Source organism: Polypterus senegalus, chromosome 10, assembly GCF_016835505.1.
Source record: "Polypterus senegalus isolate Bchr_013 chromosome 10, ASM1683550v1, whole genome shotgun sequence".
Taxonomy (NCBI): Eukaryota; Metazoa; Chordata; class Cladistia; order Polypteriformes; family Polypteridae; genus Polypterus; species Polypterus senegalus.
Window position 1 is genome coordinate 173,679,657 of NC_053163.1, and position 27,446 is coordinate 173,707,102.

The 27,446-nt window shown below is 40.8% G+C and overlaps 1 protein-coding gene across 1 annotated transcript in view; it reads right to left on the reverse strand.

The window, feature by feature from the left end:
- slc43a1b (solute carrier family 43 member 1b) overlaps nucleotides 1–17,128 on the reverse strand; it is a 62,449-nt gene extending 45,321 nt beyond the window's left edge. The window contains exons 1-4 of the mRNA XM_039767603.1: nucleotides 16,954–17,128; nucleotides 10,151–10,309; nucleotides 7,202–7,382; nucleotides 2,708–2,763 (exon numbers count right to left, since the gene is read on the reverse strand). Of these exons, the coding sequence (XP_039623537.1) occupies nucleotides 2,708–2,763; nucleotides 7,202–7,382; nucleotides 10,151–10,307 (394 nt within the window). The 5' untranslated portion in view covers nucleotides 10,308–10,309; nucleotides 16,954–17,128. The remainder of the gene's footprint in view (nucleotides 1–2,707; nucleotides 2,764–7,201; nucleotides 7,383–10,150; nucleotides 10,310–16,953) is intronic.
- Between the last annotated feature and the right edge of the window lie 10,318 nt (nucleotides 17,129–27,446).

A 27,446-nucleotide genomic window follows, 5' to 3' on the forward strand; every position in this document is an offset into this window, starting at 1 on the left:
ATTATTAGTTTTGTGATATTTTGCTTAATGGACACCACCACATGGTAATGCCATTTATACTGTGTCACACATGTACGTTGAAGGATCTCCTCATGGAAGTATGTAGTAACCCGCTGGGGTGTGAGGGGGCGCTGAGACTGGCATTCTCTCCTCCTTCCCCCAGCAGCACTGATAAACTGCCCAATGAGGGCACTTTTTAGCCCCGCCCCTTCCGGTTTGCACACTATAAGGAGGCTGGCCGCCCAGAAGGAGGCGTCATTTCCTACTGCGAGTGACCCACTGGATGGACCTTCGAAGAATGACTCCTACTTTCGACTGCCTAGAGAGTTTGTTGTTTTGTTAATGTGCCTGAGCAGCCATGTCCTTTATGACTTTTTTTTTGCCAATCGTATTAAACGAGACGAGCCGGTTGGTATACCAACTTTTCATTTTTGCTCAGCTTGTCATTCCTGCACACCCGGCCACAAATGACTCAAGAAGAGTGATAGTAATATTAGAGAAATTGACTGAGAGATTGTTATGCCCCTGGGTGCCCGCTGCCATGGCATCACTCATTTCCTGAGACAGTGATAACGATGCACCAGGATGGAAGGACACAAGCAACAAGACAGGTGGCAAAAGTGCATAGTACAATTTTTTTCAAATCCATCAGTGTAAAGAGGGTGGAGTGGTGGCTCTGAGGCTAAGGATCTGCACTAGTATCCCAAAGGTCACTGGTTCGAATCCCTGTCACTGCCAAAAGAGATCCTACTCTGCTGGGCCCTTGAGCAAGACCCTTAATCTGTAATTGGTCCAGGGGCGCTGTACAATGGCTAACCCTGCGCTCTGACCCTAAGGGGTATGTGAAAACTAACAAATTCCTAATACCAGAAATTGTATAAGGCAAAAAAAAAATAGTGCGGTGCAAAATCAATTTTTATCAAATAAATAATCCAAAGAATATTTCATAAACACCAGTGCTTTTCGTGGAAGTTAACATCAGTCAAACAAATAAATCCACTAGAATGTTGAAAAAAAACAAGAATAAAAACACAAGAGTTGTAATCGGTTCCTTTGCCTTTTCTTCTCATTTTGTCTCTCTCTTTCTTGTCTACCCCCAGTCACCAATCAGGTCCACTAAGACCCTGGTGAGCATGATCAACCAATAAGCAGCTTTCATCCCAACCACCTCAGCCGCTCACCACTGGGACACCCAAAGTCCAGATTCCATTATCATTCCATCCATAGGATGATCTGAGAAGCTCTTACTAGGCTCAAAAGGTGCGACCCACCCCTGGTGCACTGCTAACGGGGTCTCCTGACCGCGCCTTGCCTCTTGTTCTTCTGATCTCTGCTCCTTGATCCTTCACAAACATTTGTCTTGATTTTGTGCTCTTTCTTTCTTTCTTTCTTTCTTTCTTTCTTTCTTTCTTTCTTTCTTTCTTCTTTCTTTCTTTCTTTCTTTCTTTCTCAGATCCTTTACATAATTTAAGGGTGCAGATTTTTTCACTAATAAACCATGCGCAAATCAAGAAATGGGGGAAATGGCTGTGCCTCTTGTACTTGTGCATTAACAGGCAATCAGCCTATTTCCCCTATTAAACACCCTGGAGCCTCCCCATCTGTCCAGTGGTAAACAGCCATCAAGTCTGAGCCACACTGTTTTATTAAAAAAAAAATCCCGCACCACCATGGACCCTTAACTCACTTCGCCACAGAGATACACATGGTTGAAACGAGCCAATGTCAAAATTGTAAGTCAAACTAATCTTTTGCCAAATAATCGAGACACTAACCAGAACTCAAAAATCAGAAACCAGGGCAAGAATTGTTAACTGGAAAATTAAAAATAATAATGATTTTTAGAAAGCGTGATCTTAAACTATATCTACAAACACAGATACCGCGGAAACACCCAGGCTGGTTTTCACGCTGTGGCCGCTCTGATGACATCACGAGTGTTGTGCAGCCCACAATTCTGGTTAATATCGCCATGGGAACTATTGATGCTTTGTTCTAAAATGGCGGCACCCATAATGAGGCGCAATGCTAAAACTTTTCAACTTTTTTCAATACGCTCTAAAGGAATCTCAAATTCAGAATTCTTGGGTCCAAACACCCCTATACAGATGTATAGCTTACAAAAATGTGTTTTATAATCCATCCATACAGCCATCCAATTTTTTTCTACAAACGATTCATAAAAACCTCCGTACCATAACATCTATATTTACATTTATTATTTGGCTAACACCTTAATCCAAGGTGACTTACCACATTTAGGATACAATCAGCTCAATTTCTTATAGTTTTCCAATTGGATCACAAGCGGGTCAGCTGACTTGCTCGGGGTCAATGGCACAGCCTCAGGGTTTGGAGTCCAAAGCTTTAACCACAACACCACACTGCCTGCCAATTGTTTATAGCAATGACATCTGTTGCCATTTTTGTGACACGTGCGGACATCAATTTCTCACTATATAGCTTCAGGTGGAGACTAAAAGGCATATCCAAAAACAAAGATTTTTATTGTACGTTTCTGGTTATCTCTCTTTGCAGTTGGTGCTTTGTTTCTTTTAGGCATAAAATAAGGACTGCTTTTTAAATGATTCTCTTTCTCGCAACCATAATGAGAATATTTAAGAGACACATTACTTCTGACATACAGCTTCACATATGAAATGGCTACACAAGTGACGGCACACAAAGAGGTGTCAGCGAGTCTTACCTTTAGGATCAAAGTCGGACACAGCAATCATGGAACAGGAAACAGCAAAGCAGGAGCTACACAAATGATAAAGAGGGAATGACGTTAGCCAGAAAGGGATAGGACGGACAAAAATGACTCCGAAGGATGGAAAAAAAAAGGTTGAAGATGGATTTATGAGATACAATTTTGGGATAACGGTTATTGCACATGAGGCGTCTTGGTAGGCTTTGCACATTAAAACTATGTATACAGTAGCATTTTTTTTTTTTGAAATAGCAAGTAGTGGTTGGGTTAACAGATCAAATGCCCCAAAGTGATTTAAGAAATGGCTGAATGTCATGTACAGTACATGGTAAGACTTGACAGTTGTCACGTACACAGAAAATTTCATTAAACAAGGGTAAGAACTGAGCTTAGAAATGTGTGAGAAGAATAAGGATATCGTGGAGCAGGGATTTAAGCTGGCTCTGCTCAATGCTGGGAACATCTCAAATATTTTAACAGACAAAAACAGACTTGGAGAAACTTCTCCATACCTTTATTTTCAGCAGAGTAGATTACTGCAACGCTCTTTTCTCAGGCCTGCCTAAGAAGACTATTAAAAGAACTGCAATTTGTTCAGAATGCCGCTGCCAGAATGCTTACCAAAATTAAGAAAAGAGAACACATGACTCCAGTACTAGCGTCACTACTCTGGCTCCCAGTCAGTTACAGGATTGATTTTAGTATATAAGTCACTAAACAGCTTAGGCCCACAAATCACCCCAGAGATGCTAACCATTCATAGACCCACTAGACCTCTTAGAGCCTTAGGGGTCGGACATCTGGTTATACCCACAGCGAGATTGAATCGGGGTGAAAAGGCATATAGCCATTATGCAACACAGAAATAGAACAATCTGCCAAAACATGTTGGAGATGCCCCAACAGCAGAAGCTTTCAGATTAGTCAGGTCAGGTTGGGGAGCATGCAATCAAACAGCACAGATTGTTGCACTCACCACAAAATAAAACAGCTCGGGATCCTGGCTGGCAACCCACCAGATAGACATACAGTCCAGTCCCACCTTCTGGAAATGACCATCTATCTGCCGCAGCCAGGTGTTACGTGGGCTCCCCTTGGCCTGGTCCAGCCGCTTGTGCCCCATGAGCCGGATCACCCTCAGGGAATCACGTCTCATGGCCGTAGTGCCGTACCTGATACTCCCTCACACTGCAGGTAATGTGCCTCATTTGGGACTCCTTGAGCAGCCGCTCATTAGACACAAAGTCAAACCAGCGGTACCCAAGGATTCTCCGAAGAGACATAGTACCGAAGGAGTCCAGTCTTCATCTCAGGTGACTGGATAGCGTCCATGTCTCGCAACCATATAGCAAGACAGGAGAAATTAGGGTGAAATGACACCTTTTATTGGCTAACTAAATAGATTAAAAATGCAAGCTTTGAAGCAGCAAAGGCCCCTTCATCAGGCAAGATGTAACGTTCCATGTGAATCCGGTACATTGTGGTGTCTGGTATATCCATAGCAGTAGAGTGTTGTACTGTGTTAGCCATAGATTGACACAGGAGAAAGTAGGGTGAAATGACACCTTTTATTGGCTAACTAAATAGATTGTCATTTCACCCTACTTTCTCCTGTGTCAATCTATGGCTAACCATATAACAAGACAGGAAGCACCAGTACTCGAAAGACTTAGACCTTCGTCCTTTTGCAGAGATATCAGGAGTACCACACACCAATTTCCAGTGACCTCATGACCCCCCATGCTCCCCCAATCCGTCTACTGACTTCATAAGAAGAGTCACCAGACACATGAATGTCACTGCCGAGGTAAGAAAACCTCTCGATGACGAGGTCGACACTCTCTCTGCCGACAAACACACTGCTGATGTGCCCAAGAGCTCATTACAGGCCTGGCTGTTGGTTTTTATCAGGACACTTGCAAGCCCAGACCATCAGACTCCTCGCTTAGTCTCTTGAGAGCCCCGATCAGAGCCTTCAAATCAAAATTAAAAATTCTTTTTTTTTTTTGTACGTTTGACTGATTACGTACTGTGCTGCACTATTTCTGAACTGAAATGCTGCTGAGTCACCATTTTATTTTCTTTATTTTACGTATTGTTTTAACTTTCTGTCATTTTAGTGTCTTTCTAACTACCATTTGTTTGTATTTTATTTCTTTATTGTATTTTACCCTTATCATGTAAAACACTAATGTTATGAAATGTGCTATGTAAATAAACTTGCTTTGCTTTGCGTTTAACCAATCAGAGTAAATGTCAGATGGGCGTGTAAGCTAATAAACCAATCAGAGTAAATCTCAGGTGTTACGCAAGCATTAATGCAGCACTCTCAATGTCAGCTCAATTTTCTATACGTGTGGGACTCCATCTTTGCTCTGTGCCCATCCCCTTGACACCTCAGGCTGAGGGTACTATCCCTTGGCAGACTGCTGTAATGGGATGCCCACTCTTCATGAAGAGAAATGAAAGACACAGAGAACAAGCCTCCTCCTGCCTGATCACCAACTCAAAGAGGTTCTATATAACACATTTCTTAAACAGTTTTATTTCTTCCACAGGGTCTATTAAGGCATCATTCCCATTGTCAGAATGGGATTTTGATTGCAAAATATTTTCTGTCCACCACGTCCACTAGCTTCTTCTGGACTTACTTTACGTCTCAAACAGAATGTGTAGGGCATTCGGCCCACACGAGGCTCCTGTAACCTTTCATTTGTATTTTTAAAGACACTGTGGATAATGTAGTCAGTTGAGATTTGACATTCAGCCAGCATTCCCATAATTTAAATCCACTTTTCTGAATGATTCAATACATGATGAGAAACTTCTCATTGTACAAGATCGTCCGGATGTGTTTTACTAAATTAATTATAAAATACCTGACGTTGTTTTGGCCTTTCCTGTGAATTTAGGATTTACTACGGGGGTTCATTGTTGGTCAGCACTCCTCTTTTGAGAAAACCTAGCATCGATTGGACCTTTTACTTAATAAGATCTCATTTCCGGCGCCGCATCCGAGTGGCAGCCTTTCCAGCAGCTCCGTATATGACTTTATCTTTTTACCTTTTTATCTCTATTTTTCTCTATTTCACTGATCACTTCTACCACTTTCTTTTATGTGTAATTGCTCCCTGGACACTTTTAAATATTTTTACTATGTGAATTTCCCCTTGGGATTAACAAAGTATCTATCTATCTATCTATCTATCTATCTATCTATCTATCTATCTATCTATCTATCTATCTATCTATCTATCTATCTATCTATCTATCTATCTATCTATCTATCTATCTATCTATCTATATCAGAGAAGAAGTAGAGGACAGCCATGCATAGAATACACAAAGAATTCAATCAATCAACTTACAATGTTTCATTGATCACATTTATCTCGTTTCGAAAGTGTGTCCAGGGCAAGATCCAGCCATTGCAATCGAGCTCCAGCCTCACCGGGCCACATGTTTCGGAAATGAACCAAAATAAATATCATTTTGGACAAAAATCTTTGAAATTGGGCAGCATTGGTATCACAATCACTCGTAACCAATTAACTGCCGTACTTGGTGGACTCCCAGATGGGTTTGAGGTGGTGAAGGACAACTTGATTGTGATAGTCGATACCACACTACTAGCACAGGAACATACAGTATCCGGCTTAACTGGAAGAATCCCAACCCGCCTTTTATAAGTCAGTAGGCAGCTGATGTTCTGTACTATCTGACATTAGAAAAAAAATGAATTCTCACTTAGAGGATCTATTCAAAACTTTTAAAAAATGTGGCAAGATCTAATTTTAAAAATTCAGAATACGCATTGTCACACACGTGCGCATGGGAGGCAGCTAAAGGGCTTGAGTGAAGGCAGTTCGGAGGCATGCCGGGGTGTGGCAGAGTGCACTGACTCTTTTCTCCCTTGCCTGTAGACCATTCCCGGGGGATTTCACCTGGCTCTCCTGACATCACTTCCGGGACTGAGCCAATGGAAGTCGGCCACACCAGCTCCAGTCCCTCTGATGTCACGTCCGGCTATGAACCAATGGTGGAAGACCACGTGCCGGATCCATATGACCTCACTTCCTGTCTCCCCCTTTAAAACCTGCCCCTTTTCCTTTGTTTCCTCAGTCTTGTTTTGGACTCAGTTGAATGCACTTCAGCGCTGATTATTTGTTAAAACGACTTTTGCAGCCAGGATACCACATTATACGGGTGGCTGCCCCAAACCTTTATCTGTCCATGTCTCGTTCTTCAGCATTCATATTGGGGAAAATGACATTCTCCCTTCTTTGTTGTTTTTAAAGATCTGCTCATGCTGCTGGCTCTCCTCTTCTCTTGAGAAGGTTGAATTCTCTTTTGTTAGGTTTGACTTGATTGTATGGAATGCAATTTTCATCCAATAAAATTAAAAAAAAGGAAAAACTAGATCATCCTCTCTTCTGTGTTTAATCCTGGAGCAACCTACCAGCAGGATCAAATAACACTGGTACTCACCTGCCAATAAGACGCAGTGGTCGGGGTCCGTATTTGTCCATAAGGATTCCAAGAGGCAATGTCGCAGCACTTAGCAAGAAGGAACCAATAGTGAAGCCCAGGTTCAGCATCTCCTCCTGCCCTACACAACTTGGCCAGCCGCCATTTGATTCCTCGATGCTGGAGACGTTTGTGGAATTGTCTGAAAGGACAAAGAATGACACATAGAGAGCAACTATGCAAAGAAAAGACTAATCTGGAAAGGACAAAGTAGGGCTCACTAGTCTCTTCTGCATCCCCCTGGTGCAACTTCTTTTTGTAGGGTATATCAGATTAATAATTCTTTACATTTGTAAAAGCTGCATGTTCTGGATGCGGTGCTGTAAGAGCGGATGAAGAGAATCCCTTATTCTCACCTTACCAGAATCCGGCATCGGTTCTTCTTGGCTCTCGTGAGACCTCGGTATCATAGCAGAGGAGGCCACGATGTGCAGGATGGCACACAGAGATGGTCACCGCAGTTTACGGTCTACTTGCCAGTTTAATTTTTTTTTTTTTATGACACAATGGTGAACAACACTGATCTACTCAAGAAGACTTCTCTTCCCTTCTACACCACCTCTCACAAATTGCTCTTCCTTCCTCTTTTAAATAAATCAATGAACTTAATTAAAAGTCCCTAACATGAACTACTGCTTACACATTTCTATAGCGCTTTTCTCACTACTCTATGTGCTTTTTTCATAGTGAGAGGGGAACCTCTTCAGCCACCACTAATGTATAGCATCTGCCTGAATGTTGCGGAAGCAGCCATTTTGCACCAGTACGTGTACCACATATGACCTATTATGAAGGGTGAGAGAAACGGTTAGCCAGTTAGAGACAGTAAGCGATTACGAGTCCAGAATGACCAGGTTGGGGAGCATGTGCTGCCGTACCTACCACACGGCAAAACCACCCGGATTGAGATCCAAGTGTAGTTGTGCAACAGGGGACACCTCAGCACCACACTGACCAGGCCACGGACAATTTGGAGAAAACTTAGCCAGGACATCGGGATACCTCCTACTCTTTACAAAGGATACCCAGGGATATTTTATGACCACAGAGAGTCAGGACCTCAGTTTTATGTCTCATCCAAAGGACGGTGCCATTTTTACAGCACGGTGTCCCTGTCACCGCACTGGGCCATAGGGATCCACATTCAGACCACAAGGGTAAGCACCCCCTGCTGGTCTCACCAACTCCTCTTAAAGCAGCAACACAAGCTTTTGCAGGATGGTCCCCCATCCAAATACTGGCCAGGCCCAAACACGCTTTTGAAATGCATTGCCGATCTCGCTGCCGGACCTCGTCAATTTAAATGACTGGAAATCGCTGCCCTTGTCATATTTAATGACTGAGTGCCAACCTTCCAGGGCAGTCTGACAGTCACTAGCGTGCTGCCTGGCAGAATTATCTAAAGGCTTAACAGTTACAATGAATTTGGCAGCAACCTCTGCCCATTTTTACATTGTGAACGGGACCCGGACACAGACGGGCAGACATGTTGCAAAGTCACCACCACACGTATATTTACAATATTTAGATAGATAGATAGATAGATACTTTATTAATCCCAAGGGGAAATTCACATAATCCAGCAGTTACACAGTCCTTAAGTGTCACACAAACCCCCAAAGTCCAGGCCTCTCTCACACTTTGCCTTTCTTCGGGCCGCCTCCAATCTCGCTTCTCTTGCCTCGTCCTCTCCTCACCCGACTCCAGCCTCGAATGAAGGGAGGCGGCCCCTTTTATTATCACCCGAATGTGCTCCAGGTGGGTTCCAGCAATCACCCGCCGACACGCCCATGTGTGGCGGAAGTGCCGGCTGCATCCCCGGAAGCACTCCGGGTGTTCCCACTCTTCTTCCCCCCAGCACTTCCTGGTGTGGCGGAAGTGCTGAGGTCCAGGGCTCCAAAGGCATGGGGTGCCCCCTGGCGGCGACCACAGGCCCCTGCAGGGTGGAGCTTCAAAGCTCTGTACCCGTGGCTCCCAAAGGAACCAGGGCGGTCACCCCCAGATCGTCCCGGCCGGGTCGCCTCCCCAGCCACCTCTGACAACATTCAGTCATAATATATAAAATACAAGACATCAGACGGATGAGCCTTCCTTCCATTTGTGAGGTTCAAAGTGCCGGAGTTTCTTATTCCTCATGACTGCGTCGTATGCAGCGCACTTCCAGCTGAGTGCTCATTGGCTTTCAAAGAGCCCGCCCCCTACAACTTGAGACGGAATCAATCCAGTTGGGGCGAATCACAAACTGGTTGGACTGGGTCGTTAGGTATATAAGACTACGAGAGTGGGAGCACAGAACGACAATCTGTGATTGAAAATCACCGGAGAAGTCATGTAATGTGATCTTGGCCTTTACACGCACGTCTTTCCAAAACTTACTCAGACTTGGAGGGAGAACGTGCAGGCTTCACAGAGAGAGCAAGTGGGCTCAGGATTCTAACTTGGGCTTCCACATCTGTTAGGCAGCTGCACTAACCACTGCACCACCATGCCGCTCTATTCATTTCAGTTAAGAACAAACACATTCATTCAACTAAGAAGAGCTCAGGAATTGTTCTTCCTACTATCACCATCAGCTACCACGTTGTAATGTAATCACTGAGCACGCCCTCAGTCTCTCTATGCCTTCTAGCCATCTTGGAATCTTTGCCGGTCTACTTTCTGTTGTTTCGTTTTGATTTTTAAATTCTCGTTTATTTTCTCCATTGTCTCTCCTTGTTTTTTGTTTTTTTGCTTCATTTAGTCGAGAGGGGGGAATTTGACTGTCACAACTAGATAATACAGTAAATACAGAATTATATCTAATTTAATCATTTGCAATATGTTGATATATTGTACTGCTATTTTAAAACCAGTGAATTGCAAAGAGGGATTACATAAATTCATTTTTCATTGTTTTTCTTTTTTGCATACCTGGCTCACACAGATGAGAATAGAAGCCTTCATTCTTCAGCATAATCAGCAGAGACCCCCAGCCCAGAAGGACGGCAGAGAAGAGCAGGTTTTCAATGACCGCCGTGCAGGCCATCCACCAGCGCCTCCTGTAGGCCTGTGACAGTGATGGTGCCATTGCTGACAAAGAAAGATAAAGTGTTAAAAATGAGCAGCCCAGGGGAGAGGAATTCACGGACAATCTGACTTGGGAAAACGTTGTGGGGGGTCAAACAGCGATGAAGACAGAGCCGTCAGCTCCCTAGCTCAGTGTTCAATTGCCCTGAAGATGATCACATTAGAAATGGATGACTAGCAGCACACAGCCATTGTTCCCAGATGAGGCCGTGCAAGTCAACTTGAACAGTTTTGCGTTATCTGTAGCCTAATCGGATTAAAGTCTGCAGGCTCGACATTGTGGAGGCCCTCGTCTACTGTATTGCGGGCTGTAAGCTAAATTTCATCTATAGACGAAGGCAGACATCGATTGAAACAGAGACATAGGACACATTTTTCTAAATATTAAAATTAGGTGGTGGCAGCAATGGTAAAGAGGAAGGGGGTGGAAAGTGGGGCTACATGAGAAAAGAAACTACTCGTACATTAGGTAACTGCCCGTGTGTCTATATATCTGGGCATCTGTCCAGTTACTGTGTCTCTGTCATTCCAACAGATGGTGCATCACAAACATTTACAGTAATGCAATGCATATGTCTCTGTCATCTGTCATTTGGTATGGGATTCATAAAAATAGTGTTAGCGTTTGTGATGCGCCATCTGTTGGAATGAAAAATTAAATGATTTTTTTTACTAAATGCATTACAAAAAACATTAATGCTGAGGTAGCACAGCTTGTCCACCTTAATCAAAGTGTGTCTGTGTGTCTGTCAGGAGGCTTTCTTTCTGTCATTCCAACAGATGGCGTAACACAAACATTTGTTGCAATAAAATGCATTGCATTTTTCCTTCCAACAGATGGCACCTTGCAAACATTTGCAGTAATGAAATGCATTTCACTTGTCATCCAAACAGATGGCGCATCACAAACACTTACAGTAATGCAATGTATGTGTCTCTGTCATCTGTCATTTGGTATGGGATTCATAAAAATAGTATTAGCGTTTGTGATGCACCATCTGTTGGAATGAAAAATGAAATTAATTTTATTACTAAACTAGCAGAATACCCGCGCTTCGCAGCGGAGAAGTAGTGTGTTAAAGAAGTTATGAAAAAGAAAAGGCGTAACATGATTGGAGAAGTAGTGTGTTAAAGAAGTTATGAAAAAGAAAAGGAAACATTTTAAAATAACGTAACATGATTGTCAATGTAATTGTTTTGTCACTGTTATGAGTGTTGTTGTCATATCTCTCTCACTCTCTCTCTCTCTCTCTCTCTATATATATATATATATATATATCTATATATATATATATATATATATATCTATATATATATATATATATATATAGCAAAATACCAGCAGCAGTGAGAAGTAAAAGAAAAGGAAACATTTTAATAATAACGTAACATGATTGACAATTTAATTGTTTTGTCATTGTCATGAGTGTTGCTGGCATATATATATATACACACACACATATACTATGGTGTGCCAAATAGGCAAATACATTGATTTTCTGAATATATAAAGTCAGCGCTGGAATATATAAAGTCAAAACTTGAATATATAAAGTCATTCCTGATTATATAAAGTTAAAGTCAAAATCTATTGATTGAAACGACTCTGAACTGAACTAAGTTAACAAAAACGTATTCAGAAAAATAAATTAAAAAAACACTGTTCGGTTAATGTTTTGAAAATGATGCATGTGCCCTGCCCAGGATTGGTTCCTGCCTTGTGCCCAGTGTTGGCTGGGATTGGCTCCAGCAGACCCCCATGATACTGTGGTCGGATTCAACGGGTAGGGAAATGGATGGATATTCCAGCGCTGACTTTGTATATTCCGACACTGACTTTATATATTGAAGTTTTGACTTTATATATTCAGAAACAAGTTTTGACTTTATATATACCGACAGTGACTTTATATATTCAAGTTTTGACTTTATATAGTTAAATTTAGTCATCATTGCATAACTTTTTCTTTACCATAGAAATTTAAAGACTACATTCAACTTCCATTCTTAACAAAGATATTTCTGGCGACTAAATAGAACCTACTTATATTCAAATTCGAGCTATTGAGCTGTCGCCTACCTGCCTGCCTGAATAAATCACCCTCGCTTTACTCTTACTTTTTTACCGTTCATTTAATCATGGCTAGTCGCGGAAAAATTATAAAATTGAAGGAGGATTACACGGAGTATGGCTTTACAGAAACAATTATTGATGGCGGATCGATTATTCATAAAGCTTGAATTGGTGATCTGTTTTTCTGTGTTAACCTCATATTTTTTCAGACTTCTTCTCAAACCAAGGGGGTGCGAAGGTAAAATGAATCGGGAAGCGCTGATCAATGTAATCGGTGTACCAGGAAATCATGCATTGACAAAAGTTCCCTTGCTTGTAATGCAAAGTGTGATTAAATGCGTGATTTTTAACGTTATGGAGCACATGCATCGAAGCTTCTCAGCTGTGCTTGTGCTAAGAAAAGGAAACATTTTAAAAATAACGTAACACGATTGTCAATGTGACCTTTTGTAAGTAGTGCCTGGAGGATTCAGTGTGGAGAATCTCTAGAGGCAGCGTGTGTATTAACTTGTGGATTTTTCTGTGAGTGTTTGGTGGCAGCGTCACAAAGTCGCTTCCGTAACACTGTGTTAGCCGCGGAGCTCAGCTCAGAGCGAAATGAGGTGAATGGGAGGGGAGATGATGACGTGACTCCCCCACCCGCCTTAACTGTCAATCCCCCACAAACACAGTCTCGAATTTGCATAAGCACACCCCTTCACCTGCAATTTTAACTTAGTTACAAAGTGATCAAAACTCTCGTTTATATCCTGCGTCCTCTTATTAAACTTGTATCCCGCATTACCTGTGGGCATGAGAAACGCAGGCGGCAGACTGTCTATGAACTTAATTTAAACTTTAGGTTTACACCGTGCTTTGTTTCCGAAGTAGCAGCACTCATGAATATGGTACTATATGTCACTCGCTCGCTTCTTATTGTTTCGCTGCCGTCTCAATTTTATAATGCATGCTTTCTTCAGCACTTTTTTGAGCTCTTCCTGGTTTTCTACGCACTGCGTTGACAGTCAGTTCACGTGATTACATGGGAGGCGTGATGATGTCACACGAAACTCCGCCCCCACGGCCATCGAGCTCAACTCCATTACAGTATATGGAGAAAAATAGCTTCCAGTTATGACCATTACGCGTAGAATTTCGAAATGAAACCTGCCCAACGTTTGTAAGTAAGCTGTAAGGAATGAGCCTGCCAAACTTCAGCCTTCTACCTACACGGGAAGTTGGAGAATTAGTGATGAGTCAGTGAGTGAGTGAGTGAGTGAGTGAGTGAGGGCTTTGCCTTTTATTAGTATAGATACAGTACAAAAAACATTAATGTTGAGGTAGCACAGCTCATCCACCTTAATCAAAGTGTGTCTGTGTGTCTGTCAGGAGGCTCTCTTTCTGTCATTCCAACAGATGGCGTAACACAAACATTTGTTACAATAAAATGCATTGCATTTTTCCTTTCAACAGATGGCACCTTGCAAACATTTGCAGTAATGAAATGCATTTCACTTGTCATCCCAACAGATGGCGCATCACATACATTAACACTATTTTTATGACTCCCATATCAAATAACCGATAACAGAGACATATACATTGCATTCGTCATTCCAACAGATGGCGCATCACATACATTTAACACTATTTTTATGACTCACATACCAGATGAACAATAACAGAGACATATGCATTAGATTTGTTATTCTAACAGATGGTGCATCACACATATTTGTAGTAATGAAACGTATCACTACAAATGTTTAGGAGGTTCCATCGGTTGAAATGAAAATGCTATTTATTTTATTACTATAAATGTTTATGATGTTCCATATGTTGGAATGGCAAATACAATGCATATGTCTCTGTTATCAGTCATTTCGTATTGGATTCATAAAAATGGTGTTAATGTTTGTGATGCACCATATGTTGGGATGACAAATGAAACACATTTTATTATTAAATACATTACAAAAAACATTAATGTTGAAGTCTACATTGTTTGCTTAGATTTCAACCCGTCTTTGAGAGGTAGCACAGTTAGCCCACCTTAATCAAATTGTGTCTGTCCAACTACAACAACAACAACAACATTTATTTATATAGCACATTTTCATACAACAAAAATGTAGCTCAAAGTGCTTTACAAAATGAAGAATAGAAAAATAGAAGACACAATAAAAAATAAACATAAGTCAACATTAATTAACATAGAATAAGTAAGGTCCGATGGCCAGGGTGGACAGAAAAAAAAACAAAAAACTCCAGAGGCTGGAGAAAAAAAAAAAAAATCTGTAGGGGTTCCAGACCAAGAGACCGCCCAGTCCCCTCTGGGCAATCTACCTAACATAAATGAAACAGTCGTCTTTGTATTTAGGGTTCTCATGGAAGGACTCGATGATGAAGCTATATCTCTGTCATTCCAACAGATGGTGCATCACAAACATTTGTTGTAATAAAATGTATTGCATTTTTCCTTCCCATAGATTAAGGTCTACATTGATTGCTTAGATTTCAACCCATCTTAGACAGGTAGCACAGCTCGTCCACCTTAATCAAAGTGTGTCCAAGTATCTGTGTGTCTGTCGGGAGGCTATGTCTCTTTAATTCCAACAGATGGCACACAAACATTAACACTATTTTTATGACTCCCATACCAGATGACAGATAACAGAGACATTTGTCATTCCAGCAGATGGTGCATCACACATATTTGTAGTAATGAAATGCAATACTACAAATGTTTGGGATGCACCATCTGTTGGAATGAAAAATGCAATGCATTGCAAAATAGACCAAGTTTTGAACTTAGTCTATTTTTTTCTAATATTGCAATGTGCTAATATATGAAAGATTGTTTGTTTGTTGAAAAGATAAGAAGCAACAAATGATTTGGCCTGGCCTTTGAATGTTCTAACACACATGTACTGAATATGAATGTAGGGAGAAGCTTTGGAGGACATTCACTTAGCTCAGTGGAGCACAAAAGGCAAAATAATGTGCCTGTAGCACAAAGGCAATCCAAATCAAATAAGTCCCAGTACAGATTTTTGGAGGTGAAGTCCAAAAAATTAAGCAAAATGGTCAAAATCCAGAAAATCACCAAAAGCACAGCAAGAGGGACAAAAACCCACCAACTGCATGGCACATTCAGAATGAACCACCAGCAACTGTGGGAGACCCTCCAGTGACCATGCCTCTCTGCGGGATTGGGAAGCACCCACAAAACATATGGAGCATAATACACAAACATAACATTAAAATGGCTCAACACGGGGAGGAACCCTGACTAAAATATACAGAAGGGGATGAGACCAATGGGGTCCAGACTTTAAAGAGACTCTTGATGCATATACAATAAACACTAATTTTAGTATTTTTAAAAATCTGTTGTATCCTGCTAGGTACACTACTATACATTAAAGATTTCTGTTTTGAGAACTTTTATATTAGGGACCTTTTTGAGAGTCCAAAGACGCAATTTCACATGCAAAGAGTCGATCCCAGAATGAAATGAATTTTTCATTTTTAAAGGCAATGCTTTTCTGGGGGCAAATCACACAAATCGGTAAAATGCCATTTTATGGAGCATCATTTTTGAGAGTGTAATTCATTAAGCTTTGTATTTTGCTTGTTATTTGCAGTTTCATCAGGCGATTGTCAGCGCGAAAGGCGCTATATGACGGTGAAGCTGATAGCGTCTGTCCGTAATCGAAGCGCATATTTAGGAGCTGCAGAAGCGCCTTTGTCCTTAACAGGCATAGACAGATGACCAGCTTGTCCATGGACTGTCATCTCCGTGGAGAGCGAACGCACTTCCCGCCCGGAAAACGTCTGCAATGGAAAGGCTGAGCGCGAGTGCCTGACTACCCCCATTCGATGGCGCCTTAAAATGCTTCATATGAATGGTGAGGAGTAACTTGACACCTTATGCCACCACCCCCATACGTTTACACACATGTAACATTTAATGTTGTGGGGCCATTTTTTTTTTCGTTACTGGTTTACATGCTGATACCCATTTCAAATTGGTGATTTTAGTCATTCCCGCAAGCCATCGAACACAAAGTAAAATCATCGGAGTTAAAAGCCGGAACTTCCACTGTATAAAAGTACACTGCATTCATGTCGTCCCGAGTGGCATTAAAAATCCGATATTCTGAATAATACAATCCAGTAATATGCGCACAGGGTACCTTTATTACTGAACTAAAAGGGGGTTTCCATTCACACAAATGTTGAATTTGCTTAATAACGAATCATTAAAGTTACAAAACACTAAAAAAAAAAAACACTTAAAATTCTCTTCCTTCCGCTATAGATGCCGATTAAACGAATTTGACAGACGAGCTTGACGTTAAAATACAAAAGAATGCGCCCCACATATTACACTTTTGCCGAAATCGTTCGATTATCATTTTGTGCCCATAAGAGACACATTTATTGTAATATGAAATTGAGCATTAAGGGTGACTCGCGTGCTGCTGTGAATGCCACGTGTGTGAAGAGCTCACACATTCCACTCTCCACGTGTGTCAAATCACTTTCAGCTTGTCGTTCTCCGTCAAAACTTTTGCCCTGTTGATCTTACCTGCGTTCTTTAGCTGTCCTCAACCGATTAACAGTCTGATGACAAATTCCTAGCCCCTCTGGCTTATCCGATTGTCCCACCAAAAACACTTGGTATACACTTGGAGGGCCTGTGCAGACGTTTTAGCCTCGCCTCTCGTTCACTGCTATAAAAGGCTCATATTTAAGAAACACCCCGTGAGTGCCTGAAAATGACTCCGCTGAGCGATCGCTGCACAACAGTGCACTCTGTCGAGAGCTCACCCTGCTGCCCGACTCTCGCAAAGATCCTAGAGTGACCTCCGGCTGTTAGAAGTACTATTGCTATTGTTCTCAATAATCATAGTAATATTATTATTATTATTATTATTATAATAATAATAATAATAATAATAATAATAATAAAGTACTCGTTTGTTATAACCCCGTTTACAAAACGCGAATACGTAAAATTTAATTTTAATTACTTTTGAGAAATTACTTCTGTCGTGAAGCTTCTAATGTCGTTAAGTATTAACATCGAAAGGGTTATCGCCGGTTCTACGCATGAGTGAGTGAATGGAGAAGCGCTATCTGTGTCGAGAGCCGGAGTTATAACACACCAGTACCAATAATAATAATAATAATAATAATAATAATAATAATGGGATGTACTGGCGCTCTGTCCAGATGTTGTTCCTATTTGTGCCCGATGATAGCTGAGATAGGCGCCAGCTGCCCCGCACCCCTGCCCTGGATATGCGGGTTAAAAAATGGATGGATAATAATAATAATAATAACAACACAAGTCTGCAAAATTAAACTCATACAATACTTTTAATGGTGAATAGTTATTTTTATTTGCATTCCTGAACAAAATCAAAAATATATTATTAGAATATTTCCATCACTTTACATTTATGTACAAAACTGAAAAAATATAACAAATTATACAGTTTTATTCACATATACAATATTGTTCTTAATCCATTTAACATGAAAATACCGTAATTAGTCAGTCTTACATTTTTAGACATATCCTCCTTAATATAAGGACACGTGTTCTGTGTGTCTCCCCGGTTGCTAAGTCTCTGTAGAACATTTAATGTTCACTTCATTTGTCATTCCATCAGATGGTGCTTCACAAATATTAACACTTTTTTTATGAAACCCATTGCAAATGGCACATAACAGAAACATATGTATTATCTTTGTCATTCCAACAGATGGTGCATCACGAACATTTGTAGTAATGCAAATGTAACTTAATGCTACAAATGTTTGTGATGTGCCATTTGTTTGAATGCAAATTAAAAGCATTTTATTGCCTACATCTGTTGCAAGATATGTTCCAATAGATCACACCTTCCAGAGGTTAATGTTGAGGTCTACAGTGATTGCTTAAATTTCAACCTGTTTTAGAAGAGCAGTACGGGTAGTCCATCTTAATCAAATTGTCTCTGTGTATCCAGGGTTCTGTCCAGTCACTGTCTGTGCATCTGTCATTCCACCAGATGTTGCATCATAAACACTAACAAACAAAGGCATATGCACTGTGCTGTCATCCCAACGGATGGTGCATCACAAACATGTTTAGTAATGCATCTTTTGTGGAAATTAAGCCTTTTTATTTTATATAATGTGTCTGTGTTTCTCGTTTATCTATCGAACTAGGGTTTGGCTGTATAACACCATCTAGTGGGCATTTTTGGAAGTGCATTTTAGACGTTCTGCTTTGGGACTCCCAATCATAACAGCTATTTGGCATGGGATTCATAAAAGCAGTGCTAATATTTGTGATGCACCATCTGTTGGAATGAAAAATTGAAATGCATTTGATTACTACAGGTGTTATAAAATAAATTTCAATAGATGGTGCACTGCAAATGTTAAAGCTGAATCTACATTGATTATTTAGATTTCAACTCGTCTCAGATGGGTGGCACAGCTAGACAATGTCAATAAAAAAATAAGTGTCTGTGTGTCCGTCGCTATGTCTTTCTCATTCCAACAGATGGTGCTTGAAAAACACTTCTTTTTTGAATCAGATGCCAAATGGCATAAAACAGGGGCATATGCATTGCATTTGTCATTCTAGCAGACAGAACATCACAAACATTTGTAGTTATGCATTTTGTTACTGCAAAGGTTTCTGGTGTGCCATCTGTTGGAATGACAAATGCAATGCATTTTATTACTACATGCATTGCACAATACATTCCAATAGATGGTGAACTGCAAATGTTAAGGCTGAAGTCAAACTTGATTATTTAGATTCTCAGCCCAGTGTAGATGAGTAGCATAGCTAATATTTAAAAAAAGAAAGCAGTACACATTCATCAACTTACATGTAAATGTCCACCTGAGAACAAATACAGTTCTATCTATCTATCTATCTATCTATCTATCTATCTATCTATCTATCTATCTATCTATCTATCTATCTATCTATCTATCTATCTATCTGTGTGAGTTTTCTGACATTATTAGGACTGATAAATATCACATGTCAAGGTTGCCCATTTCACCTGATGGCTAAAGATCTTGCATATAGAATGAATCTATCATTTCCAGTCCATCCATTCCTCCAAGATTGCAATTGACCTTGTGTCTGTTCCTCAATAATATTAGATGATTGTCCTAAAACATGAAGAATGCCACAAAAACTAAACTAAACAACACAGAAGCTTCAGTGAGCCTTGAGGGTACTCCCACCAGAACTAGCACTTTCTACACTGATGCTGAAGCTTGTCGTGCACAGGGTGCAATGAGGTCACCACTGTATTATCATCAACTGTCATCTACCACCAACACCAGTAGCACCACCATCATCAACATTTAATTATACATCACATTTTTATACATGAAAGTAGCTCTAAGTGCTTTACAACAATAAAAAGTGAAAGTGATAGATAAAAAACAGTTATAAGTAGAGAACTGTAATGTCCAACTTATTGCAATAACAAATTATGGTCAGGTAGACTGCATGGGCAGGAAAATAGAAATTTACAACTGCAAGATGTTGGAGAAAATAAACTGGTGGGATTCCATGACCAAAAGATCATGCAGTGTCCTTTGGGCATTCTTAAGTCTATGATCGGACCACCATTAACAGAATTCTCTGGTGGAACTCCTCTCATCATCTTCTCAGCATGTCAGGTGACCGTATATTGAGATCAGGGCACCTAGAAAAAAAAAACAATAAATAGAATTACAAGAAAGTAGTCACTAACAACCAGCCTATGAAACAGCAAATAAAACTGCATTTTATAGATAGATGTGAAAGGCACTATATAACAGATAGATAGATAGATAGATAGATAGATAGATAGATAGATAGATAGATAGATAGATAGATAGATATGAAAGGCATTATATGATAGATAGATAGATAGATAGATAGATAGATAGATAGATAGATAGATAGATAGACAGCCTCTGGTCTGAACACACACTAGAATGACTAAAAGGAAGAAAGTTGAAAAGAAAGAAAACTTCTGACTTGGCCGTCTCAGTCCCAGTATGCATTTTGCAGGTGTATTGCTGTTGGTATTACGGAGCACCTTAGTGTTTCTTGACGCCCTTCTGTCTGAATGACTTGTTATCTGAAGGTCCTCATTGTTGGTGTTTCACAGAGAGGATGTGCAGTGTTGTTCATAATGGCACTTGGTTTTGTTGTCATTTTCCCCTCCACTTTGAGTTTTTTTGGTGGTCATAATGTCCCATAGCTGAGTGTGTCCTTCTAATTAGGTTGATAATTCGGTGGACCTCTATTAAAGTGGTTTTACCAGCCCAGCACATCACAGCATAGTAAACCTCCCTGGTCAGCACAGAGTTGTTGTAGAAGACATTACTTTCCACATTAAAGGAACACAGTCTCCTAAGGGAAAAAAGAGCCTGCTCTGTCCTTTTCTTCTATAGTTCCTTTTAATTCTCTCTTTCCACTTTAAAAAATAAAGGCACCAGGGCGGTTCCTCAGAGTGATGCCATAGGGGGAATCATTTTTGGGTCCCAAAAGACCCATCCACATGAAGGTCCGTGAAAGAACCCTCATTTATTTAAATCCAAAATAAGTTGTAAACAGCAAATAACCACGAATAGATGGTAACAGAATTTTTTTTTTTGTTACACATTATAAATTTTTTCAAAGCCCAAAGAACTAACTTCATATGAAAAGAAACCTTTCCTTGAATGAAATGGTGCTTGGTCAAGCCATAGTTCTACATGGGAACACACAACCCAGTAATGAACCGCAACATGCCATTATTAAGAGTGCACCTCCAGGGGGTCCAGAGTGTGTCAAATGACGGAGCCTTGCCTTTTACATAGCTTGTTAATTGGGTGGGCTTGTCTTGAAGTGATGTTACCAGCCCAGCACACCACATCTTACCGGTCATCACAATTGCAGAAGATGTAAAAGATGTTTGCTGGTTCTTGTAAAAGGAACCAATTACCTCATCTGCTCAGTATGACGTAATGCTAGTCATTTCTTATACGCGATCAAGAAAGACAAATTACATAAGCATTTTTTTTTTAATGTTTTTAGAGTTAAGTGTATTGGCCCAACGGTATGAAGTGTCGCAGATTTCTGTAACGCTGAAAGCCGCCTCCCTAGTTCTTAAAGAGCAAGCAGGCCGGCGTTAGATGATCTGGTGACGATTCGGACAGATGGCATCGGTAGTCCAGACAAAGCGTGCATAATGTAGAACATCCATCCATTATCCAACCCGCTATATCCTAACTACAGGGTCGCGGGGCTCTGCTGGAGCCAATCCTAGGGCGCAAGGCAGGAAACAAACTCCGGGCAGGGCGCCTGCCTACCGCAGGGCATACACACTAGGGATAATTTAGGTTCGCCAATGCACTTAACCTGCATGTCTTTGGACTGTGGGAGGAAACCCACGGAGACATGCAGACTTCAGGCAGGGAGGACACGGGTCTCCTTACTGCGAGGCAGCAGCGCTACCCACCGCGCCACCGTGCCGCCATAATGCAGAACAGATAACTTCATATAAAAAAAAAGATCGGAACTGTAGGACGGAGAGCATCGTTCCACGAGCCGTGTCCCACCTCTAGACATTTTAAAGTCCGTTTGTGCCTTTCCTTGGCATTTTTCCAGGAAAGGGCTAAAGATCGGGTTGAAGGGGGAAAGCCTTGGATGCTCTGTTGATTCAGCTGAACGTCCTCCAGCAAAGCGAGCAAATAAAACCAAACAATAACAAAGGCACACTTCTTGTTTTTTTTTTATTTATGTTATTGCTCGTGTCGTTTCCTACAGTTATCTCCTCTTTCCGACCCTTGACAGCAGGGCGCAGCGCCTAAAGGAGCTCTTCGAGCGATAAACGAAGCCCGTTATCTTTGGAGCGTTGGGTTTCGCGATACCCTATCTGCCGTTTCACACCTCTTTTGTCCAAAACAGATTAAAGCCACAGGGGCTTCATTTGGTGGGAGAGGCAGTGTTTACGACGCAGGAGGGAGGCCCGCGGTCTTCTTTGACAAGTTGGTGACTGTCCTGTCCTTCTGTTTGGGGTCTGCGTTAGCGGGACAGGGCGTCATTTCGGAAAGCCTTTTCTGTGGGGCTTATGCTCGGGCTACTTCAGTTTCTGCACTCCTAATAAATAAATAAAAAATAAAAAATAAATAAATAAATAAAAAAAAACAAGTTTTATTGTCTTTGTGTTGGAATGAAGAAAATTGATGAATGCAGTCAGTCAGTTTTCAACGTGTTACTCTGGCTGCAGGTTTTCATTCCAATCAATGTCTTCTTTTAACTGGAGTCCTTCTGTTGCTTAACTTTCTTTCTTTCTTTGAATTAACCCACAAATCACAAACCATTGAATGAAACAGTCATTTAAATGCATAGGAATTCTTGTCAATGTTCTGGGTATTCACTTCACTATTTATAACTAGCTGTGCAGTTCGGGTTAAAATCTTAACTAATCAACATAGTAAAGAAAAGACTCAGTCAGAATAACATGAAGGATGTCTAGAATGGACTGGCCGTCATTACTGGACTCGAGCAATACGGGGCTCAGGTGCTAGAAGGGGACGTGGGCAAAGCTAACGGCCTGAATTAAGTTTTAAATACCTTTTCCCACCCACTGACACCTTCTCCCAATGACCAACACTGAAAAAAATGGCATGGCAAATTAAAATAAAAAAAATATATATGTACATCGGTTTGCACATATAAAATAGTTTTTATCAAAAAATATTTAATGATGCTTAATGCACTTAATTAGTATATCCTGAAACAACATGATATTTGTCTATAAAATGAATGAAACTTTTTCATTCTCTATATAATTAATTATATGTCCTGTGGTGGGTTGGCACCCTGCCCGGGATTGGTTCCTGCCTTGTGCCTTGTGTTGGCTGGGATTGGCTCCAGCAAACCCCCGTGACCCTGTGTTTGGATTCAGCGGGTTAGGAAATGGATGGATGGATGTTAAAAATTAATTATATTATGTTAAATGAACATGTCAATAAAGCATCATTTTTTAACAATTGTTTTATACACTTTTTAAAAAATGCATCTCACAGAGTTACTTAGCTATAACCTTATTAGGTTGTCAGTTTTTCTTGTTCCATGTATCATTTTATAGTTCTTGTTCAAAGTTATTAATAAGAAATAAACAGGTTTGCTTTGTGACAGATCGGAGGCGCTATCGTCCCCTTGAACCCTCTGATCAGACGCCAGACACCAATTATTATTGATTCGGACAATATTACAGTGCACAAACACCCTCCACTCCACAATACTCATATAAATACACAATAATCAATAACAAACGATCCTCCTCTCCCAGACGCGCTGCCACCCTGCCACCCAGCTCAGCTCCTCATCTGGGATCTCTCCCAGTCTTTTATAGTCCGTGACCCGGAAGTGCTTCTGAACCTGCAGTCCATTTGACTTCCTAGCACTTCTGGGTCAGATCAAAAGTCTTCTTTTCATCCCAGAAATATGTCATCCTTCCTGTTGCTGTGACTAAGATGTACAGTACTTCCGGGTGATAGGGCACGGAGTCCTCTGTTGGCCCCCAAGGTATCCAGCAGGGCTGTAAAAGAAAACTGCACTGTCCATGATTCCCTGCTGGCATTCGGGGCACCTCCATACTGCAGGGAGGGCTCCACCTGGCGGCCTGGGGCTATTGGCCGGGATGACCGGCTGGCCATAGTCCACAGCTTATACCAAAACTAGTTTTATTTGGTAAAAACAATATACAAACTAACAAACATGCAAAAGATTAGTATTCAAAAGCTAAAATATACAGCAGTTGTACAAGAACACTGCTTTTTTGGCCTGTGGCAGAATGCCATGACTAATGTACTCTAGAACTAATTATGAACACAAAATGCACCTTGAATAGAATGTTATATTATAAAATACATTTATTTATATTTATGTAACTGTATATATTATGGAATAAATGTTTAATATCAGTAGAATATAAAGTGCAAAAATTGCTGCTTGGCCCCTTCTTTGCCTGAAGAAGAGGCCTGAGTTGCCCCTAAAGCTTGCATATTGTAATCTTTTTAGTTAGCCAATAAAAGGGGGTCATTTTGCTTGACTTTTCACTGATTTCAAACAAGCAAATTCAGCAACTGCATTGTATTGTATTCAGGTGTATTATTTATCTGTCTGTTTTAATAGTATGTACAGCATATCTGCTTGAGTAATGTCATGATAATACTAATTAACAGCAATGCTGAAAGTTGTTGACCTGCCACTGTAAAAAGTATAACACTGATGTTCATCCATTGAATCCAAACCCAGGGTCACGGGCGCCAATTCCAGGCAACACAGGAACCAATCCTGGTCAGGGCACCAACCCACCACTGGACAAGTTAGAATCACCAATGCTCCTAACGTGCATGTCTTTGGACTGTGGGAGGAAACCCACGCAGACATGGGGAGAACATGCAAACTCCACACAGGGAGGACCTGGGAAGCGAACCCGGGTCTCCTAACTGTGAGGCAGCAGCGCCACCCACGTTGATGTTCATTCAACATAAATTTTCTCTTTCAAGCAAGTTTAGATTAGCCATTTAGTGTTGTAGCTTGAAATATTTAGATTCAGATCGCAATCATATTAAAAAAATGTTTGTACCAAAGTAAGTTATGGCGGAGGGAATAAACATAAAAATCCTATTTCAGTTAACCTAATATCTTAGGTTGTTCATGGGCTGTGTTTCAGGGACCGTTTGTATTTTCTTCCGTCGAAGTTTCCAGCATGTTGGCTTTCCAACTGCTAAAAGAAGAACACTTCCCGAGTGGAGTGGACGTGGCTGAATTTTAGGAGGCCCAGGCCCCTCATGGACCCTGTGATCATCAGATGCTCTGTGTAAGAAAGCTCAGAGCTTTCTGAGAAGGTTGGCATCTTTCAACATCTGCAGTAAGATGCTGCAGATGTTCTACCAGGCGGTTGTGGCGAGTGCCCTCTTCTACGCGGTGGTGTGCTGGGGTGGCAGCATAAAGAAGAGGGACGCCTCACGCCTGGACAAACTGGTGAGGAAGGCAGGCTCTATTGTAGGATTAAAGTTGGACAGTTTAACATCTGTGGCAGAGCGACGGGCATTAAGCAAACTCCTGTCAATCATGAAGAATCCACTGCACCCACTGAACAGTGTCATCTCCAGACAGAGGAGTAGCTTCAGTGACAGACTTTTGTCACTGTCCTGTTCCCCTGACAGACTAAAGAGATCGTTCCTCCTCCACACTATGCGACTCTTCAATTCCACCCGGGGGAGTAAATGCTAACATTAATTTTATTTTAATTCTTTTCATTTTTATTACTATTTAATTTAATATTGTTTCTTTGTATCAGTATACTGCTGCTGGATTATGTGAATTTCCCCTTGGGATTAATAAAGTATCTATCTATCTATCTATCTATCTATCTATCTATCTATCTATCTATCTATCTATCTATCTATCTATCTATCTATCTATCTATCTATCTATCTATCTATCTATCTATCTATCTATCTACACAGGTCTGGTCATTTCCAGCAGCAGACTTTTATAACGGAGGATTTCTGGTAAGTAACCCTGTTTCTCAACTGTTAATTTTAAGTAACAAGAACTCGTAATAAAACATACTTTCACGAAAGTCGTAGAAACGTTTAATAATTGTTTATTGAATATTTAAGATTTACACTGCAAAATGCTGGTGTATTTGCACTAGATTTTTAAATAAATGTAAAAAGTACAGCAGTTAAATGTAACAACTTAAAAACCGATTTACTTCAGTATAAAACAAGTGCATTGCACCCAATCACTCTACAGTGGTGTGAAAAACTATTTGCCCCTTCCTGATTTCTTATTCTTTTGCATGTTTGTCACCCAAAATGTTTCTGATCATCAAACACATTTAACCATTAGTCAAATATAACACAAGTAAACACAAAATGCAGTTTTTAAATGATGGTTTTATTATTTAGGGAGAAAAAATCTAAACCTACATGGCCCTGTGTGAAAAAGTAATTGCCCCTGAACCTAATAACTGGTTGGGCCACCCTTAGCAGCAATAACTGCAATCAAGCGTTTGCGATAACTTGCAATGAGTCTTTTACAGCGCTCTGGAGGAATTTTGGCCCACTCATCTTTGCAGAATTGTTGTAATTCAGCTTTATTTGAGGGTTTTCTAGCATGAACCGCCTTTTTAAGGTCATGCCATAGCATCTCAATTGGATTCAGGTCAGGACTTTGACTAGGCCACTCCAAAGTCTTCATTTTGTTTTTCTTCAGCCATTCAGAGGTGGATTTGCTGGTGTGTTTTGGGTCATTGTCCTGTTGCAGCACCCAAGATCGCTTCAGCTTGAGTTGACGAACAGATGGCGGACATTCTCCTTCAGGATTTTTGGTAGACAGTAGAATTCATGGTTCCATCTATCACAGCAAGCCTTCCAGGTCCTGAAGCAGCAAAACAACCCCAGACCATCACACTACCACCACCATATTTTACTGTTGGTATGATGTTCTTTTTCTGAAATGCTGTGTTCCTTTTACGCCAGATGTAACGGGACATTTGCCTTCCAAAAGTTCAACTTTTGTCTCATCAGTCCACAAGGTATTTTCCCAAAAGTCTTGGCAATCATTGAGATGTTTCTTAGCAAAATTGAGACGAGCCCTAATGTTCTTTTGCTTAACAGTGGTTTGCGTCTTGGAAATCTGCCATGCAGGCCGTTTTTGCCCAGTCTCTTTCTTATGGTGGAGTCGTGAACACTGACCTTAATTGAGGCAAGTGAGGCCTGCAGTTCTTTAGATGTTGTCCTGGGGTCTTTTGTGACCTCTCGGATGAGTCGTCTCTGCACTCTTGGGGTAATTTTGGTCAGCCGGCCACTCCTGGGAAGGTTCACCACTGTTCCATGTTTTTGCCATTTGTGGATAATGGCTCTCACTGTGGTTCACTGGAGTCCCAAAGCTTTAGAAATGGCTTTATAACCTTTACCAGACTGATAGATCTCAATGACTTCTGTTCTCATTTGTTCCTGAATTTCTTTGGATCTTGGCATGATGTCCAGCTTTTGAGG